Below are 19,267 nucleotides of genomic sequence, written 5' to 3' on the forward strand. Positions count from 1 at the left end.
TACACACACACACACACATGCACACACACACACACACACACACAATCATTTTACTCCCTGTTCCAGTTTGCTTTCTGTTGCCATGATGAAACAGTCTCCTCAAAAGCAACCATGGGAGGAAAAGGCTAACATTAGCTTATAGCTCACAACCATGGGAGGAAAAGGCCGGAACCCGGAGGCAGAAACTGGAACAGACGATAGAGCAGTGATCTTACTAAGGCTTGCTCCCTAGCTTATGCTCAGCTACTTTTCGTATACAGTCAGAACCATAGAGGGCTGGGCTCTCCTGTATCAATTGGCAGTCAAGATAATGTCACAAAGAGATGCACAAAGAGAACAACGGAAGTTCCCCCTTCCCATTTGACTCTAGACAATGAAAGCTAACCAGTATACGCCCACCTCTCAATTTCAGGATAACAGTTGGCAGATTAATATATCTGTGGATTTTATCATTAAAATAAATTTTCAGACCTTTCTTACAGCTGTTTAAAAGAAAATGATAAAACTGAAAACACTATTTTTTCCTTTGACCAAGAGAGGTATTAGAAAAGGCCATACCCAGAAATAATTAAATCACTTTATAGATATTTCATACTCATAACATTCTTATTACTATACTAATGTGCAAGAGTCCTATAGTTATCACTTATTCAAATTCAACCAAATCTGGAAGAGACAACTTATTTATGTTACAAGAACAGAAAAAATAATGCTGAAGTCTTCTAAATGTAGAGAAAAGAGGTATATTTACCTATGCAAAACATACAGAATTGTGCTTGCTTTGGCAGCACATATGCTAAAACATACAGAATTTACAGATCCCAGAACTTTGGCAACCTCTAAACTGTCCTATAGTGTTGTTTCCTCTTCCTGTTTCCAGAGGTGGCAAGTTGGACACATCCCATCACAGAATCTATATCCTATTCAGACACACTCGCTTGCAAGCTTCCTGTCTGGCCATTTAAGCATACATCATGATGATTCGTGTTCAACTAGATTCAGCTGTTGTAAGACTTTTCTTCGCAAAGGACCCACATAGTTGTCAGCTCTCAGTATAAACAAAGCATGTGTGGAGGTAACTGATAGTGTGTTTCTCTGATAATTATCTTGAAATCCTTTAGTAACTGGTTAACCCTTTCATAAAAGTAAAGAAATTGTGTGTCCCAGGCTGCAATTCAGAATCCTTAACTGCTTTCCTTTCAAAACCTGCTAGAAAATAGAATGTCACTGTGGACTTTCAACATTTTCTAAGAACCTACTCTGTTCTATTGTTTGGTAGGTGAAGGACTGAGAAAAAGTGAAATGGCTTTGCCTGGGAAGGAGAGGGGCATACAAAGACTAATGTAAGTACTGTGCAAAGGAGGTAGAATGGACTCAGATCACAGAGCTGTGTGTGGACTGACCCAGTGTAAAGGCTTGGGAAGGTTCCCTAAAGGAGCTGACACTAGAGTAAATTAAAAGAGAGATAAGAGTGACTCAGAGGCCTGGCGTGGTGGCGAACGCCTTCAATCCCAGCACTTGGGAGGCAGAGGCAGGCGGATTTCTGAGTTCAAGGCCAGCCTGGTCTACAAAGTGAGTGCCAGGACAGCCAGGGCTACACAGAGAAACCCTGTCTCAAAAAATAAAATAAAATAAAAATTGACTTAGAGGCCTGGCGTGGTGGCGCACGCCTTTAATCCCAGCACTTGGGAGGCAGAGGCAGGCGGATTTCTGAGTTCAAGGCCAGCCTGGTCTACAAAGTGAGTGCCAGGACAGCCAAGGCTACACAGAGAAACCCTGTCTCGAAAAACCAAAAAAAAAAAAAAAAAAAAGAGTGACTCAGAGAAGAAAGAGGAAAGAGACAATCTATAGTAAGCAGCAGTTCCAGCAAAGGTTACAACAGTAAGAAACAGGGTGGTGACCTTGGGGGAACATATATGTAAGAATGCTATCATGACTGCTACTGTGAAAAGTTCTCCAATATGGACCATCTGTTAAAAAAAACAAAAAACTTGTTAAGCAATATGAACTAATCAGTACCCCCAGAGCTCGTGTCTCTAGCTGCATATGTAGCAGAAGATGGCCTAGTCAGCCATCATTGGGAAGAGAGGCCCCTTGGTCTTGCAAACTTTATATGCCCCAGGACAGGGGAACTCCAGGGCCAATAAGTAGGAGTGGGTGGGTAGGGGAGCAGGGCGGGGTGAGGGGAGGGTACAGGGGACTTTTGGGATAGCATTTGAAATATAAATGAAGAAAATATCTAATAAAAAATTGAAAAAAAAACCCACAAAAAACGTGTTAAGTATTTACCATGCTTCTCTTTTACAGTTCTTGACAATGTTTCTCCATTTCACAAAACAAGAAGGGGATGGGGAATAGAGCTGTTAGGATTTGAATGTGAAGGATCTTTCTCAGGTTCATATGTTGGAAATGTAGGTTCCTGAATGATGATGCTATTTCAGTGGGCTCTGGATCCTTTAGGATGATGTTGGGCTATAGGGAGTCTTATGGGTCATAATCCTGGCCTGGTTCTGGTCAAGTCTTGGCTCTTGACTGGCCAAGATGCCGGCAAGCAGTCTCATGCTCCCACTGCCAAAGCCTCAAGCCACCACGGACTCTACTATGACTATCCTGTACCAGTGAACAGCACACAAACTTTAAGTGTACCTTGTCTATCATTCCTCAGTCAAATAGAAGATATTTATTTGGTCATAGTGTCATGAAAAGTAACTTAGGCCATATAGCTACCAGCTCACAAGGCTGAGCAGAAATTTACACCATGGAATAAAAGTATGTGGAGGTGAGATACTTCACTATTGGGTCTGTTGTATGCTGACTGTTCTTGTAAGTCGTGTGTGTGTGTGTGTGTGTGTGTAAAACTATAAGTCATACAAGGATGAGAATCTATACTTTACACAAACATAATGCACTTCTCATTAGTACTGGCAACACTTTCATCCTACAAAGTTAAACCAACATTTGTAAAAGAGCTATTGTATCAAGATGAAAATATCCAGACTGGAAGAAACAAAGTATCCTATTCTGTGACAGAGAGCATAAGGTGGGAGAAGAAAGATCACAAGAAGAAGAAGAGACTATTAAGAGTCCCACCATAAACCACCTGGGTAGCTCACGGCTCTATCAGAGTCCTCTGTTAAGCATTTAGCAAGTCTTTCCATTAATGTGTGTGTGGTGTTAGTCATGAAAAAATTGCATGTTCAAAGACATTTTTAAAAGCTGGATAAACTGATCCTTTGTTGAATAAAATTATTGAAGCATCTGAGCAAAAAGGTAGACAGAGATCTATTGCTTGCTTGGCTCCATCTAGTCGGTAGAAGATGCTGTAATGGCAACCACCTGATTTTCTAGATCTGCTTATGTTGCTGATGCTAGAAACTAGAAATACATTCCACTAATATGACAGTACTTCACATATATTAGTTCTCACCAGCCTTTCAGATAAAAATAGCATGATGTCATATATGTATGTGTATATGTATGTATATGAACACATGTATAAATACATGTTTGTGTGTATGTATAAACATTGCCAATGCAAGAACCAATGCTTATTTTACACTTACCAACTGTCAGATGGCTGTTCTAAGAGCTTCACTATATTATCTTACTTTTCATAATAACCCGAAGATGACAGGACAACTGCTGCCCTCTATTTTGCTGATGTATACACTGAATCTCTGATAGAACAAGTAAATTGCACAAGATCACAGAGTCTATAACTAGCTGAAACAAGCAGGAGATAATCCCAAACATCAAAGTCTAAGCTCTTAGCTGCTGTCTTTACTGTTCATCAGGACTCCAATAGTAATGACCAGACCCTAATCACCAACTGTCTCCCTCCTTTGTTATCTGATAAGAACAGAAAAGTAATTCTATTATAGGCTTGGATTGACCAATAAAAATTTAATGAGGTAGTGCTGACCATCAAGCCTCTAATTCTGCAGAAACGATGAATCTCATTCTAACAAGAAAACAAGAACTGTCGCCAGTTTTGATCGCCAGAAACAGGGAACACAGTGTTCCAAATGCCAGATTCTCTCTCAGGAATGCTTCCCAGGGGCTAGGGTCAGACAGTCAGTATCTGGTAAGCAACATAAAGAAGAAAAGGATTTGGCAAGGCCCACAGCACAGCTATTATACCATTTAGACATATATCATTTCCTTCTTGGAACAAATACAATTAGGTTAAAAGTGATGTACATTCTATTGTTTAAGCAATGGCAGTTGAGTCTTCTTTTTTATTGCTTTTTACAAATACACAAAAATTCTGTCCTAATATTTCCATGAAATTAACCAGATGAAAAGTTAGAAATTGAAATTTTTGATCATAAAAAACCTTGAGCAGAGAACTAATTAGAAAACAGGGCACATGCTTCATAGACAAAATAACTTTGTAGATTGGCTCCAAGTTACAAGTTAAAGCTTGCAATCTCCTGTGTAGTCTGTCTTCTTCCAACATTATCTGGAAATATGGATAGTTGGATAAATTGATTCATCTCCAGTCATTGTGCATTGTTTGGAAAGTGCCTTATTTTATACTGTGAAAACATTCCTCCTCCAAGCTTAAAGGATTTTATGTGTTGGTAATGAACAATCAACTCATATCTGAAGGGACATGAACAGTATCTAATGAATGGTTCCCTGCCCCTTCCTACAAATGACAGATCATGTTAAATTAGAAATAGAAGACTTGCCTATAATCTTTGACCCCCTCACTATCTCTATTTTTAAAAGTTCTGTAGACAAAGTCATCTGAACTCCAGGATCCAGCCATGCCTTCAATTGCTTTTGAACTGAGGCTTTCACACCCACAGCCTGATATATCCAACCTCTGCTGTGTGTTTTGTTTTGATTAAGTTACTTGTGTTAGGTTTTGGTCACTTAGAACAGTCTGCAAGTGTCAGTCAGTGATTCTTTTCCACATTCTTGCTACCTCAAGGTTTTTTCATGACTAGAAAATTCTAGTTTGTCTGACTTGAAATTTCTAGTACCCAATCCAGAAAAACTATGGTAATTCTACAAGACAACCCTAGTGCTTTACGATGATTTTTCCCGGCACAAATTCAGTCTGGGTACATATGATTACACCACCCCTTTCCTCTTTTGCATTTGTAACCAACATCTTGTCTAGTAATCTCTTTCCTACTCTCAACTTATTTGATTTCCGTGTCTGCTATCTTCCAAACCAAATCATAAACTCTTCCAGTTCAAGAACAAGATGGTACATGTGTCTGTTGGTTTGGCCACCCAGCCTGACTGCAGTGAGCATCTGTTTGCTTGTTTGGAGTTAGTTCCAAGGGAGAACTCTCCTCATAACTCCCTTTTCAGTTTTATAAATTCTTGGCCCCAAGTCAATTACTCTCATATTTCAATGTGATAGCCTATGGTTCTGCATTTATTTGCTTTTTTCAGAGAAAAGATCTCTGAGTCGTTTGACTTTCATTACTTTATAGAATATGATTCTCCAGGAATGAAAGATTTAATTTCCTTCATTCTTGAGTCCAGCTGCAGGAAAGCAAAAGGCTATTCCAGATGTGTAATGAGGCAAGATGGTCCCATTATTTTTCTATTCTGCATCTTCAGAATGTAGTTAATGCCAGGACAATGTATAATAAATTGTTCCTTATCACTACACCAAACAGACTTGGGAGCAGGGGGCAAAAGGCAGATTATTCTCTTGATAAAGAAAGACATAATTCTGTTGGAAGGAAATCAGGTAGCAGTCACTTATTGTCTTGATGCATTAGAATAGTTTATATTTTAAAATGCTGATAATATGCATTGGCAGAGCAAAGATTAAGATTTTTGAGTAGTAGAGCAGCCTAGGTGCCTAAAGCTAGGAATGGAGCACCCATAAGAATAATGAGCATACAGAGTTAACCGGTACTGGATCTTGAGTTTCATGAAAGCTATAGCTTCTAAAATATGTTCAATAAAGGAAAACAAATAAATGAGAAAGATGGAATCTGTAGCAAACAGTGCCTCAATGGTAGCCATAATTTCTTTTTTTTTTTTTNTTTTTCGAGACAGGGTTTCTCTGTGTAGCCCTGGCTGTCCTGGCACTCACTTTGTAGACCAGGCTGGCCTCGAACTCAGAAATCCGCGGTAGCCATAATTTCATGGAAAGATATAAGCTGAATCATATAGAAAAGAATAGTTTGAATTTAAGTTACATTTCATCCAGGAACAAAGTTCTCTTGAATGAAGTAGTTGTGCTGAAGTAGACACAGTTTTGGTCAGTTCTTTTCCACCATTATGTGAGCATCCACACAAGAGCACATACATACATTTGGGAAGCACACAGATATCTACATGAGAGAATCTATGATCCAGGAATTATGATTAATGGCTGCCTAACTAAAAGTCCTCCTGTCAATCTAAATATTACACACGATTGTTTACAGCCTGGTTTCACATTCCCTTTGCAGAGTCTATAAGTAGCTGGTTCACATGAGGTAGCCACCCATCACCATTACTATGTAACTTAGAAACAGATGGTGTAGCTCTGCCATGCCAACTCTAGGTATTTGCTTTAGCATTCTGGGGAGGAAACAGAAAAAGCAGAGAGCTATTGCCATGTGAGTTGCTGAACTGGTATTGTAAGAGTCTCATTGGGAGAGATTTTGTTTGGGTCATAAATGACCCAGTACCACCATGTCTCATTTAGACTCAGTAGAGAAGACAAAAAATATTTATAAATGGTAAAACACATTTTGTAAAATGTCTGTTACAGTCTTTTCTTTACATTGAAGAGATTGGCTGGATGCCAAGAATTTTTTTCTTTCCAATAAAGTAGTGTTAACTATCAGCATTATGCAAAACAGCATCATCTTCTTCCTCCGCCTCTCCTCACTGATCTCCTGAACAAATGTATTTTTCCTTTTAGTTTGAACAATGTCTAAAAAGGGGGTGGAGGGAAACAGAAAGAGAAGGGTGCCCAGCTGATTCATCAGCTATTGTGCCTGGCTTTTACTTTGTGTTCTTTATGTCCATGTTGACTATCTGATGGGTGCCAGGGTGAAAAGGAATAGGCCTCTCTCTTGAGGAAAGGATAAATATCACTTTGTACAGAAGGATGCATGACATGCTATCAGTGTGCTAGCCTCCTGTTTGTATACTCTAGACTATTTATGGCCAGTGTCTCCTATTCAGAATTCAGGATTTAGTATCAGACCACCCGTTGGCTCAATGCCTACTCTTTTGTCTGCCTTCATTATACTTCAAGCAAACTATTACAACCTCTTTGAGTTTCAGAGTGATCTTGGCAATTATGTCAGGGTTCTTAGACGAATTCAAAATGATCTTAGGGGCTGAGGATGCCAGGGCAAGCACTGGATCCACTTGCTTTTCATATCTAAGACTCTGGGTTTGAGTCCTGGTACCACCAAAACAAAAGCAGATATGATGTAAGAACAGAAAATGAATTCAGACAAAAACTATAGACTTTACTGGCAATGTATTACTTCAGCTATTCCTGACTTGTATAATTCTGCTGAGTAATTAACAACATAGGAAATTTACTTCTGCTTGTGGGAACTGTGTATTATAGTCCCTGGTTTTTTGTTTTGTTTTGTTTTGTTTTTTTGTTTGTTTGTTTGTTTTTAATTAACTTAACCTGTTCAAATAATAAAGCAAGGACTTTGATAAAATGGTCCAAATGGAGTGCCTTGCACATTGTACATAACTGAAGTTGGAAATCGGCTTCATAAGGTGCACTGTACTCTAGAGTACACCCCTTTGCTGTCTCATGGTTTGTTTGCATAGGCAGGTCTCTCTCTCTCTCTTTTTGCCTTCTGCATCTTTCTAACCCTTTCTCTACATCAATTTTCATCTGTCTTTTTTTAATACACTTGTTTCCAGTCTGTTCAAAGCTCACTCTTAGTTCACAAGGAGTATATAGTGCTCCAGACTGATATTAGCTTACCAATTTTATTTATTGGCTTTAAATCTTACCATAATGAGTATGCAAACCTTTCCATTACTTTCAGAGTTTCAAAAGTTTGAATTTTAAGAGAAACAATGTTATCTCCTCCAGAATGCACCAAACAGTAAGGGTCAGAGCAACAAGGAAACTTTATTTCCATATATATATATATGAAATTATACATATATATATGAATTATATATATGAAATTATATACATGAAATTATATATATATATGTATATTCTTTTATATATATATTCTTCTCGCTGTAGCCACTAGGCCTGGGGTTGTTTTGCTGGGATGTATATTTAGCAATAGTTTTTGCAGTGTCTAAAAATAGTTTGACAGAAAGCCAGTTATCAGTCTGTGCTGATGTCTCTCTGGTGTTGAAAGGTCATGTGTAAAAACAGGCTTTCTCCTCAAATAAGAGTTTTGGATGGGGTGAGATACTATATGCAGTCAGATCGGAGGGACATGGTCTCACAGTGGTCTTTCAACTTAACAGAACTGGATTCTTACAGTATTTTCTTGTTTCTTTCTCCCACCGCTGGACCCACTCATCTATTTAAAGGACAAAGCTACAAAGCCTTTGACTGACTAATGGAAGGTCTTGCTTCATTCTGTTTAAAGTCAGTTTTCATAGCAAAAGTCTAGGACATCTTTGACTAATTTAATCCTTGATGAGATTTTGAAGGTAAAATTTACCATACTATAAAGACAAGTAATACAATTCCAAGCTGAAATTTAGATCAGCTGACTATGTAGAGCCACAATTAACCTAAATATTTTTATCAAAATTTGACAATCTAATATTTCTGCCTTACCACAGTTGGGAAGCAAAAGGCCTCTGTAAGGGGGTATTGCAGGGATGGGGATGGAGGGTGGTGAGTATGGCTCACCTTTTATCTCTCACTCAGGAAATGAGTCTTTTTGACTTAATAAAACTGGCATCCATGCAGTAGTAGGTAAATTAAAATGACAGGGTTGGGTGGTGTGTATACACATATAAGCAAAACAAACAGAGCAATCTGTTCTACCTCGAGATAAGGATGCAAGGTAAATATGGAAAGATCCAACATCTTACTTGAGCAACATAAAATTTAGATTTAAATGGCAGCAACGATTCTTAAACTACTATTTTAAGAAATCGTCTCACAACCTTGATGGGCTACAGCTGGAACAGCCCACGGCTCCAGGGTTCAACTGGCCTCATGCAAGCTTAAATGCTTCATTTGTTCCCAGAGACTAAAAAACCCAGTACACTCACTCCCACTGAGCTCCTGATCCCTTTCTGGCTGATCCTCCTCACTGACCCTCAGCCCCTGGTGACCTCACATCCCTTTTGTCCTTTCTCGGGTTGGAGATAGTAATGCCCCCTCCCCCCCCCCCCCGCATCAAAAGTAGCTCAAAGCCGGCATGGCCTTGCCTCTGCCTCAGACACAAAAAGCTTTTTATGACTATAACTGAGAATCTGTTTGCAGCTGCACTTTTATCAATCCAGTAACAAAAGGACTTGGAGAGCCTCAGCGAAGCCAGAAGGTGGCGGCGAAGTCACCTTGGGAGGAGAAGATGGTCAAAGGAGGGTATGGGAGAAGTGCTGACCCCAGGCACAGGGGCCCACTAGGCGCGCCCCTGCTCTGGGATCCATGAAGAAGGGGAAAAGGATTGGAGGGACGACTGGCAAGAGGAAAGCGCTGCTGCAGGACGACCCCTAGGTTACCCTAGGTGGCGATCAGCTGACCAGGTTGGGAGGGGGCGCCCTTGGCTAAGTCACTGGAAAACTCGCTTCCTGGGCTGGCTTTTTTTTTTTTCTCCTGCGTGCCCCTGCGGTTGCCCGCTGCCCCAAGAGTCCAGCGATGCTAGAGCTCCACACCCGCGCCCTGACCTGCCAGGAGCCTGCGCCCGCCTAGTGCACGCCCCGGAGGGCGGGCCAGAGCGCAACGCAGCCGCCGCCACTCGGGAGCGCAGGGAGCCCTGAAAGAGACAAGGCCTCTGTGGGAGCTGCCAGCTGCAAGTCACTTCCCGCGCCACTTAGGTCACAGAGCGAGCGGGACTTTCCCGCCTGGCTCCCTCCACAGGGAGGCCCGTGCGCGCAGCCCCGTGCCGTAGACCCCTGTCACATCCCAGGGACATCTCCCGAGTCAAGCTGGGCCGTGGCAAGACGGGGCCCCTAATCCCAGGGCGCGGTCTTCACCTTCCCCAGCTCCTCCTCGCCAGCTGCGCCGCGGGTTCCTATTGTTCGCCCCGCCCGCTTGCCCGGCGACAATAAGGCGCCGCTCCCCGGCCTCGCGGCGCACCTACCTTCTGCTGCCGCCGAGCCATGTCGGTGGGCTGCTTGGCGTTGAAGGGGTAGGCGATGCAGCGCATCACGAACACGTACAGCTGCAGCCTCTTCTTCCTCTCCTCCTCCTCCTTCTGCAGCCTCTCCAACTCTTCCTTCTCCTTCTCGCTCACCACCGACGGGCTAGGGCTGGAAGGCCGGCCGCCGCCGGCGCGGCTGCTGGGCTGCAGCCCCCCGGCCCCGCCGCCGCTGCTCGCGCCGCTACCCCCACCGCCGCCGGCGCCCACCCCGGCCCCGGCGCCACTGCCCCCCATCCCGGCGCTGCCTGCCGAGCCCTCGCTGGTGCGGCTGGGAGACAGGCGCGCTCCAGACGCGGCCGAGCCCAGCACATCCTTGCCGCTCTCCTCTTCCAGGATCTCATCCGACTCCTCTTCGCTGGACGAAGGGTCCAGCATGGTAGCGCCTGGGAGAGGGGGGTCCCCGGAGCCCCCGCCTTGGGGTGCAAAAGGTGGGGGGCGCTGGAGGCAGCCAAGGGTCGGCTGTCCGGGTAGGCGCTTCTTCCTAGGTCAGGGAGAGCGAGCGCTGCTACTCAGCTTCGGCCGCCGCGACTGCTTCCTCTGCCCGGCGAGCGCGAGCTGAGCGCAGACCCAGGAGCGCGAGGGGAGGAGGAGAAGGGAGAGGTGCGTGTGTTCACCCGAGGTGGGCAAGGGCGAGAATCAATTGCGAGCCCGGAGCCCGCAGCCGGATGCCATCTGCAGCCGCTGAAGGAGGCGCCTCCAGAAAAGATGCCGAGTGTTGCAAGCTGTCGATGCAGCCAAGAGCAGGAGAGGCATCTTGCCGATTGGGGAGCGAGCGGCGCTTACGTGTTTATTGGCTTAACTCTCCAGTGTCCGCGGCGGAGAGGGCGACTGCAAAGGCCTAGAGGGGGGAAGTGCGGTGCGCCCCCAAAACCTCAGAGCTTCACTACTTTTGACCCTCATGCCCCCCAGTCTTCCTTGCCCCCTGTCCTATTTAGACCACTTCTCTTTACCTCGTCCTCTCTTCCCCTCCCGGGGACAAAAAGTTTTTTTTTTTTTTTTTTCCTCCAGGGGTGGGGAGGGAAAATAAAGAAGCCAATGGGAGCTTCTGACCAGCAAAAACAGGCTTTCTGGAGGCGTCCAAAGGTCACAGAAAGAGGAATTCAGTAAGATGTTACCTTCAGACTTCTCATCTGGGGTGTGGTGGCTGGGAAGGAGCAGTGGGAAGGGGAGGCAGTGTGTTTTTCTCATCTGTGTAAACCTCTGTTCCAACAACCAATACCACTGTAAAATACAAACGCATCAAATCAGAGTGAATTAATGTATGGATCATGAAGTTCGGCTATTTAAGTAGAAATTAAGCGCCCCCAACTCAAAGTCAGTGAAGCTGTTTTCAGTCTCTAGAAGTCCGTGTATTTTCTGCTGAACCTTGCCAGGTTTCTGGCTGTTCAGCCCTTCCTCCATGAAGATCTGAGGGAAGGAACAGGAAACCCACATACCAAATCAGACACCCCCCAAAACTCGGCAGCAGCAATATCTAATTTACTGTCTCTGTTACACTGTCTTTACTCTGGGTTGTGGAATTGTCATTATTAATATAAATGATGTCATTATTAATACAGATGATGTCTTTATTCTGGAATCCTTTCTTAAGCCAACAGGGACCAAAAGGCACGGGGGAGCTGGCCAGCGTGCTGAACCTAACCGGAGACTTTAGATGCATCAGAAAACCAGTTAAAGACCTAGTCTTCAGCTTGTATGCTCGCATATTTTCTAATCCCCTTATTAGCTGCTGTTTATAAATGAGTAGCATGACTTTAAATTTTAAATAACAACTGTTGTTCTGTGTTTTACAATCTACCACGAGTTTTACTATAAGCTTTCTGGTAAACCTGATTAAATATGTGAATGAACTCAAAGCAAAATGTATCTGTACTTCACTCCAAAAATTTCTCTTCATTTTTTGAATTAAGTAATATATTCACTGCTAGCATTTGGTTTTATCATACATCAAAGATAAAACCTTTATGGCCTTTATTTTTTTATGGCCCACTTTTTAAAATTCATTTAAATTTTAAAATTGAACAGTGTGAAAACTTTGACAGTTTACCAGTTCTATTAAACTCTTCTGAGGAAATAAAACATGTTTATCAGTTTCTCTGGAGCAGAAAACTATGGTAATCCAGTCAGTGGATCGACAGCTGTGAGTAAGCTTTGTTGTTGTTGTTGTTAATGAACTGCTCTAAGTGCTTCTGGACATGGAACAGTCAGAAGATTCTCACAAGAGTATATTCTCCTTTGGGAGATACAGCATAAACATACAAAGAAGTGCGGCACGTTTATTTCAAACATAATATCAACAAATCTAGGTTTGTAAATGGAAAAAAGGTTCTCATGAATAAAGCAAATTGGGATATAGTGAACTATATTATCAAACAAGAGAATGAAACTTTCAAGAGGGAACATGGGGAATGGATATTGTAGGTTGAAGTGGTGACTCCGAGAGATGTAATGACAGGACACAGAGGAAGAAAAGTGCAGAGTTTTGTAGAGCTCCCCTATGGGTGAGTGAAGAGGACAAAGAAAGCTGGATTATAAAGCATTTGGCCATACAGAGAGACTGCGTTTAGCATATAAAGAGGTTGTTTAGGGAGAAGGAACTGATCTGAGAAAGGTGTGCTAAGGCCAGACAGAGATCACTAATTGATCAACTATGTTCCCTGTAACAGTTTGTTGTACATTTAATTATTACACAGTGAAGACAGAGTGATGTGAATTCTGTCTGTATATCTGTTTACACTTCATGAAATGATGTAATAAGATTTTGCTTGGTTTTATATTTTTGCAGATTTGGGGGGGATTGTTATTTATTTCAAATACTCCTTAATGTAGAAATGCAATATCCACCTTTTATTAAAGATAGAAATCTACAGTTTAGATAGTGTCTTAGTTAGGGTTCACTGCTGTGAAAAGATATCATAACCAAGACAACTTATATGAAGGAAAACACTGAAATGGGACTGACTTACAAATTCTGTGTTTCAGATCATTATCATCGTGGCTGGAAGCATGGCAGTGCCCAGCTAGGCAGGCTTGGCGAGAGAGGAGCTGAGTGTTCTGTATTTGGTTCTGAAGGCAAACAGGAGAAACTAGCTCATGGGCAGCTAGGAGGAGGGTCTCAAAGCTCACCCCACAGTGACACACTTCTTCCAACAAGGCCACACCTACTCCAACAAGGCCATACCTCCTAATAGTGCCACACCCTGGGCCAAGCATAATCAAACTACCACCTGGTTCCCATAGGATTGTTCAAACATAGAGTGGGACATAGCTAGCTATAGCATAATGCAAATATATATTTGGATCAAATTCAAAAGTCCCACAATCTATAGCAGTCTCAATAATGTTAAAAATACAATGTTCAAAGTCTTTTCTAAGAGTCTTCCAATCATTTAACTGTAATCCTCTATAAAATCAAAATCAGAAAGCAGATAACATGCTTCCATTATCATAGGCTATACATTATCATTCCAGAATTTCCTAGTGAGTAAATTCTGGACCAAACAAGACAGAAAAGCAGCTGGGCAAACTCCAAACTCTACATCTCCATATCTGATATCTTCATATCTCAAACTCCTTTCATCTTTGTTGACTGCAACAAACGTTCTATTCTTGGACTGTTTCCACTCCCTGTTAACAGCTTTCTTCAACAGGTATCCCACAGCTCTGATATCTCTAGCATCTTGGAGTATCCAAGGCTACTTCAACATTACACCTTCTTTGTTCCAGTGTCTGGGATCCACACATCATCTTCTGGACTCTTCCAAAGGGCTTGTACCTCTTCTCCAGCTCTGACCTCTGTAGCACTCTAGGCTCCCGTTGACTCTACTCCACTGCTGTTGCCGTTCTTGATGATCATCCCAGGGTACTATCATCTCTAATTCCCTGGAGTCTTATGCAGTAACTAGGCTTCACCAATAGCCTCTCACAGGCTCTCTTCATGGTCCAAGCCTCAACCTCTTTGCATGACCCTCAGTCCTGAGCTATCAACTGCAACTGGGGCTGTACCTTTACCAGTAGCCTTCTAAGGCCTGTCACAGTGCCAAGCCTCAGCTGTTCTTCATGACCCCTTCATGCCTTCAAAACCAGTACTACCTGGGTGATTCTTACACATTATCAAGTCCGGCAGCAGTGCAAGGTACACCTTTGCTAACTCTGGAACACAGCTAGTTTATGCTCTCAGAAAACACTTCCCAGAAGATTTCACCTCAGTGATGCTGGTTTCTTCTTGATCACTGCTAATTTCTTAGCTCCAGCTAACCAGCATCAATTGTCCCAGTAACCACTTCTAGTCTTAACTTTAAAGCCAGAGTCACATGACCAAAGCTACCAAGTTCTGCTGCTTGCTGGGGCTAGACCATGGTCCCCCTTGTTCTATTACACCATTGCCAGCTTTCTGGTTTTGATGGTTTCCTTCATTGACTAAGCTTGGCTGTCCTGGAATTTGCTCTGTAGACCAGGCTGACCTTGAATATAGAAATCTGCATGGTTCTGTCTTCTGAATACTGGCATTAAGTGTGTGTACCACCATGCCTGGACCTAAGCTTTTCTTCACTTGGAATTTGCTCTGTATCAGGCTGGTCTAGAACTCAAAGATCTGCTTGTTTATGTCTCCTGGGATTAAAAGCAAGTACAATAATGGCTGGGCATAAGCTTTTCATGATCACTATGCCTCTAGATCAAGATCAATTGTGTGTGTCATTCCATGTTAAGATCTGAATCAAAAGTCTGTGCCTTCATGCCTCAAGTTCTGGATCACAGTATGCCCTCCATATCTGGATTAAAGTTCATTCCATATTGAAAGTCCAAATGAAAACAATAACCAGGAAATAACACATACCGTACTATAACTATTCTTTGTTTAACTACAAACATATAAACAAGCTTAGCTAGGTGGAGTCTAGCCCCGAGGTCAACATTTCCTTAATTTCATTTAATGTCCTTGAAAATAGGATTTAGATCTCCTGTACTTCCTAGTGCCCCTTCAGTACTTGAAACATATGTCTTATATTTTTCCTTTCTAAGCTTGCTATGCTTGATCAAAATGGTCTTCCTGAGAGTAAATCAGAGGACAAAGTCTATGCTGGATGTTTCTGAGACTCCTTTGTCAATGTGATTAATCTGAGTCTTTTCAGCTTAGCCTCATGCAGACTCTTCAGACAAGGGTAAAAAGCAGTAACATTCTTCACCAAAACTTCACAAAAACAGTCTATAGGCCACACTGTAAAATTCTTCTCCTTTGAAACCTCTAGAACCACAGTTCAAATCACCCTTTGCCTCAATGTCTTCCACATTGTGCCTAGGATGGCCCATAAAGTCCCACTTAAAGCATTCCACTGCCTCCCAAATCCACATTCTTCCAAACAATAGCATGGTTAGGCCTATCACAGCCTACCTCAGTCCCTGGTACCAACTCTGTCTTAGTTAGGTTTTATTGCTATGAGGAGACAACATGACCAAGACAACTTTTATGAAGGGCAGCATTTAATTGGGGTTGACTTACAGGTTCTGAAGTTCAGTCCATTATCATTATGACAGGAAGCATGGCAGTGTCCAGGCAGGCATGGCATGCAAGAAGCTGAGAGTTCTATATCTGGTTCCAAAGGCAAACAGAAGACTGGGTCTCAAAGCCCACCCCACAGTGACACACTTCTTCCAACAAGGCCACACCTACTCCAACAAGGCCATACCTCCTAATAGTGCCAAGCATATTCAAACAAACATATTGTTAAGATAAACCTAACAATATGTGGCTAATAAAACATGTTTCAAATAAATCCTCCAAAATATCAGAGGTTTAAGATATGTCTTTCAAAGACGTCTTAGATCAGTTAGAGGTTAATTCACTGGTCTTGGAGGTATTATAACTTCAAGAGAGCTACAGACAAGATATGCCATTCAGAACTCCTTAGGATCTTGACCTAGAGGTCACAGCTTTTCTAAATGAAAATTCTGATAAACAAGGAAAGGAAAAAAAATCTTAGAACTCAGCCAAAGGCTCTTAAGTTTTGTCTACTTTTTAATATCTCTGCTTATATAATAATATGATTCTATTGCAAATACCAATCCACTCATGCAATTACATACCCAGACAAGCCATGTGAGCAGCAGACATTTTTTTGAATCCTATACTCTTTGGCTTTGTAGAAAACTTAGGTAACTTTAAAGTGATAGAAAAACTTTTAGTAAGGAGTGTAGAAAGACATATAAAGAAGGTAGAATTTGAAACATTGAGTTTAGTAATCTCATGTATAACATAAAGTCTAGAGGAAATAAAAATAAGAGAGACGCCTTTCCAGCCTCCGCCTCGGACCCTGCAGCTGCCGCGATGTTGATGCCTAAGAAGAATCGGATTGCCATCTACGAACTCCTTTTTAAGGAGAGCGTGATGGTCGCCAAAAAGGATGTCCACATGCCTAAGCACCCCGAGTTGGCAGACAAAAATGTGCCCAACCTTCACGTAATGAAGGCCATGCAGTCTCTCAAGTCTCGAGGCTATGTGAAGGAGCAGTTTGCTTGGAGACATTTCTACTGGTACCTTACGAACGAGGGCATCCAGTATCTCCGAGACTACCTGCACCTACCCCCGGAGATCGTGCCCGCCACCCTGCGCTGCAGCCGTCCGGAGACCGGCAGGCCTCCGCCCAAAGGTCCAGAGGGTGAGCGGCCTGCAAGATTCACAAGAGGGGAGGCTGACAGAGACACCTACAGAAGGAGCGCTGTGCCCCCTGGAGCTGACAAGAAAGCTGAGGCTGGGGCTGGCTCAGCAACTGAGTTCCAGTTTAGAGGCGGCTTTGGTCAGCCACCTCAGTGAAGTTGGAGTTTATGTTGTATTGAATAGACTTTGAAGAAAAACCTGAAAAAAAAATAAGAGAGACACTAAATTAGGGATTTCTAACATATGCCTTAAAGATATCTATTATCTTCTTAAGTTTTAGTCATGATTGAGTAAGAGGCCACCCATTGAGAGATATTTTTGGTAAAGGCAGTCACCTCTTTATGTGGCCAATAAAACATGTTTCAAGTAAAAACTGGTTTTAATTTTCATTTTGATGTCTTGAGGTTTGGTTATCATAAGGCAGCATTTGGACAACAACCTTTTTTAAAAAATATGTTAATTTTGGTTTTAGACATATACATTTCATCTAATCAATATGTTCTTTAAAATTTTAAATTATATGACTTGTATAGAAGTTCTATAAGTGAAGGTTAGTTCGCTCAAATCTGGTGTTATGTCTGAGGTCATGTTAAATGTTCAGGTTCTCAATTCAGGTAATTCTGTCTCTCATATCTATTAGTATCCTGAGCAAATGAATAATCCAGATTCAGTAGAGATGACAGTACTTACTTCCTGTGAAATGAGAAACTTAGGTGATATATATGCTATAGTGTGTGTGTGTGTGTGTGTGTAAAATCACACACATATATATACGCACACACACACATATATGTATAAATATGTGTAAACTTGGGTGATATATATGTTTTAGCTGTGAATATTTTTTCAAGCAATGAAAGAAAGTCTTATAATAAATAGGTAGGTAGAATTGGACACAAACAATTAGGAAGGAAAATAAAGAAAACCCTCATAGTAAAAAATAACAGATATCAAGTTACAGAAGTTTTGCTCTTTTCTGTAAATGAGCTCCTGCATTGTCTTAGGTACTTTTTAGGATTTAGAAAATAATCTGCTTCATTTGTGAAACCATTTTTCACTCTATGTCCTTAACATACAGTGTTTCTCTCTGTTAGGAGATAGTGACATGCTCTCATTATGTACTAAGAATTCATACATAATGACTTACCTAGGAACCAAAGGCTACTGTAAGAGCTAGGGGTTACATTGTAGTAAAGTGTGGTATATTCCTCTCTGTATGTCTCTCTGTGTCTCTGTTTCTGTCTCTGTTTTTCTATCTCTGTTTCTGTTTCTGTTTCTATTCCTGTTTCTCTCTATATATATTTCTCTCTCTCTACTCTCTCTCTATTTCTCTCTCTCTCTCTCTCTCTCTCTCTCTCTCTCTCTCTCTCTCTCTCTCTCTGTCTGTCTGTGTGTGTGTGTGTGTGTGTCTGTGGATTTCTATTGCTGTGAAGAGACACCTTGACAATGGAAACTCTTATAAAGGAAGGCATATGAGTTAGGGCTAGGTTACAGTTGAGAAGTTTAGTCCATTATATCATGGTAGAAAGTGTGGTGCTAGATAAGGAAGCAAGAGTTCTATATCCTGATCAACAGGTAACAAGAAGAGTTAGCCACTGGGCTTGGCTTGGGCATTTGAATCCCCAAATCCACCTCAATGACACACTTCCACCAATAAGACCACACCTACACCAACAAGGCCACACATACCCCCTAAGCAACTGCTTCTTCGTCCAGGAATAGAAACTCTGACTAAGACAAATTAGTACCAGCATAGTGAACTATTCCTATGACAACCTGACTTTGTTTTGGGAAGGACTGTGGAAGCACTTTGGAACTTTGGGCTAGAAGATCCATTCCGTGTTAAGAGCTCTGTCAGATGTTGTGTAGGAACTTAGAAGATAATGTTGAGAACAGTGCAGAAAAGGGAGTCCTGGCTTGTGAAATTTCAGAGGGAAAATTAAAGACTCTTTTCAGGGCCATTGCTGTTCTGACTGTGAAGATTCTGTGGTTCTGGTTAGCTGGGGCTCAAGATCAGCTGTGATTAACAAGACACCAGAACTACTAAAGTGAAACCTTTGCATTACTGGGACTATTGATGCTGGTTAACTGGAGCTAAGAAATTAGCAGTAATTAAGAAGAGACCAGCATCACTGAGGTGACATCTTCTTTTTTTTTTTTCAAATTTATGATTTTTATTTTTATTTTATTTTAATTTTTAATATTTTTTATTACATATTTTCCTCAATTACATTTCCAATGCAATCCCAAAATTCCCCCATGCCCCCCCTTCCCTACCCACCCATTCCCATTCTTTTGGCCCTGGCATTCCCCTATATTGGGGCAT

At 41.9% G+C, this 19,267-nt stretch overlaps 1 protein-coding gene and 1 pseudogene across 25 annotated transcripts in view; one reads left to right on the forward strand and one right to left on the reverse strand.

The window, feature by feature from the left end:
* Positions 1 to 11,190, reverse strand: part of Cadps (calcium dependent secretion activator) — a 442,533-nt gene extending 431,343 nt beyond the window's left edge. For 18 of the 25 annotated variants that reach the window (XM_029468964.1, XM_029468977.1, XM_029468975.1 and 15 more), the window contains exon 1: positions 10,227 to 11,188. In XM_029468964.1, coding sequence (XP_029324824.1) covers positions 10,227 to 10,661 — 435 coding nt within the window. In that variant the 5' untranslated portion in view covers positions 10,662 to 11,188. Of the gene's footprint in view, positions 1 to 10,226 lie in introns of all 25 variants that reach the window. The other 7 variants (XM_021182624.2, XM_029468972.1, XM_029468968.1 and 4 more) reach the window with 2 other exon arrangements.
* Positions 11,191 to 16,587: 5,397 nt separating this feature from the next.
* Positions 16,588 to 17,097, forward strand: LOC110309774 (annotated as a pseudogene).
* Positions 17,098 to 19,267: the final 2,170 nt, after the last annotated feature.

This window comes from Mus caroli, chromosome 14, assembly GCF_900094665.2.
Source record: "Mus caroli chromosome 14, CAROLI_EIJ_v1.1, whole genome shotgun sequence".
NCBI lineage: Eukaryota > Metazoa > Chordata > Mammalia > Rodentia > Muridae > Mus > Mus caroli.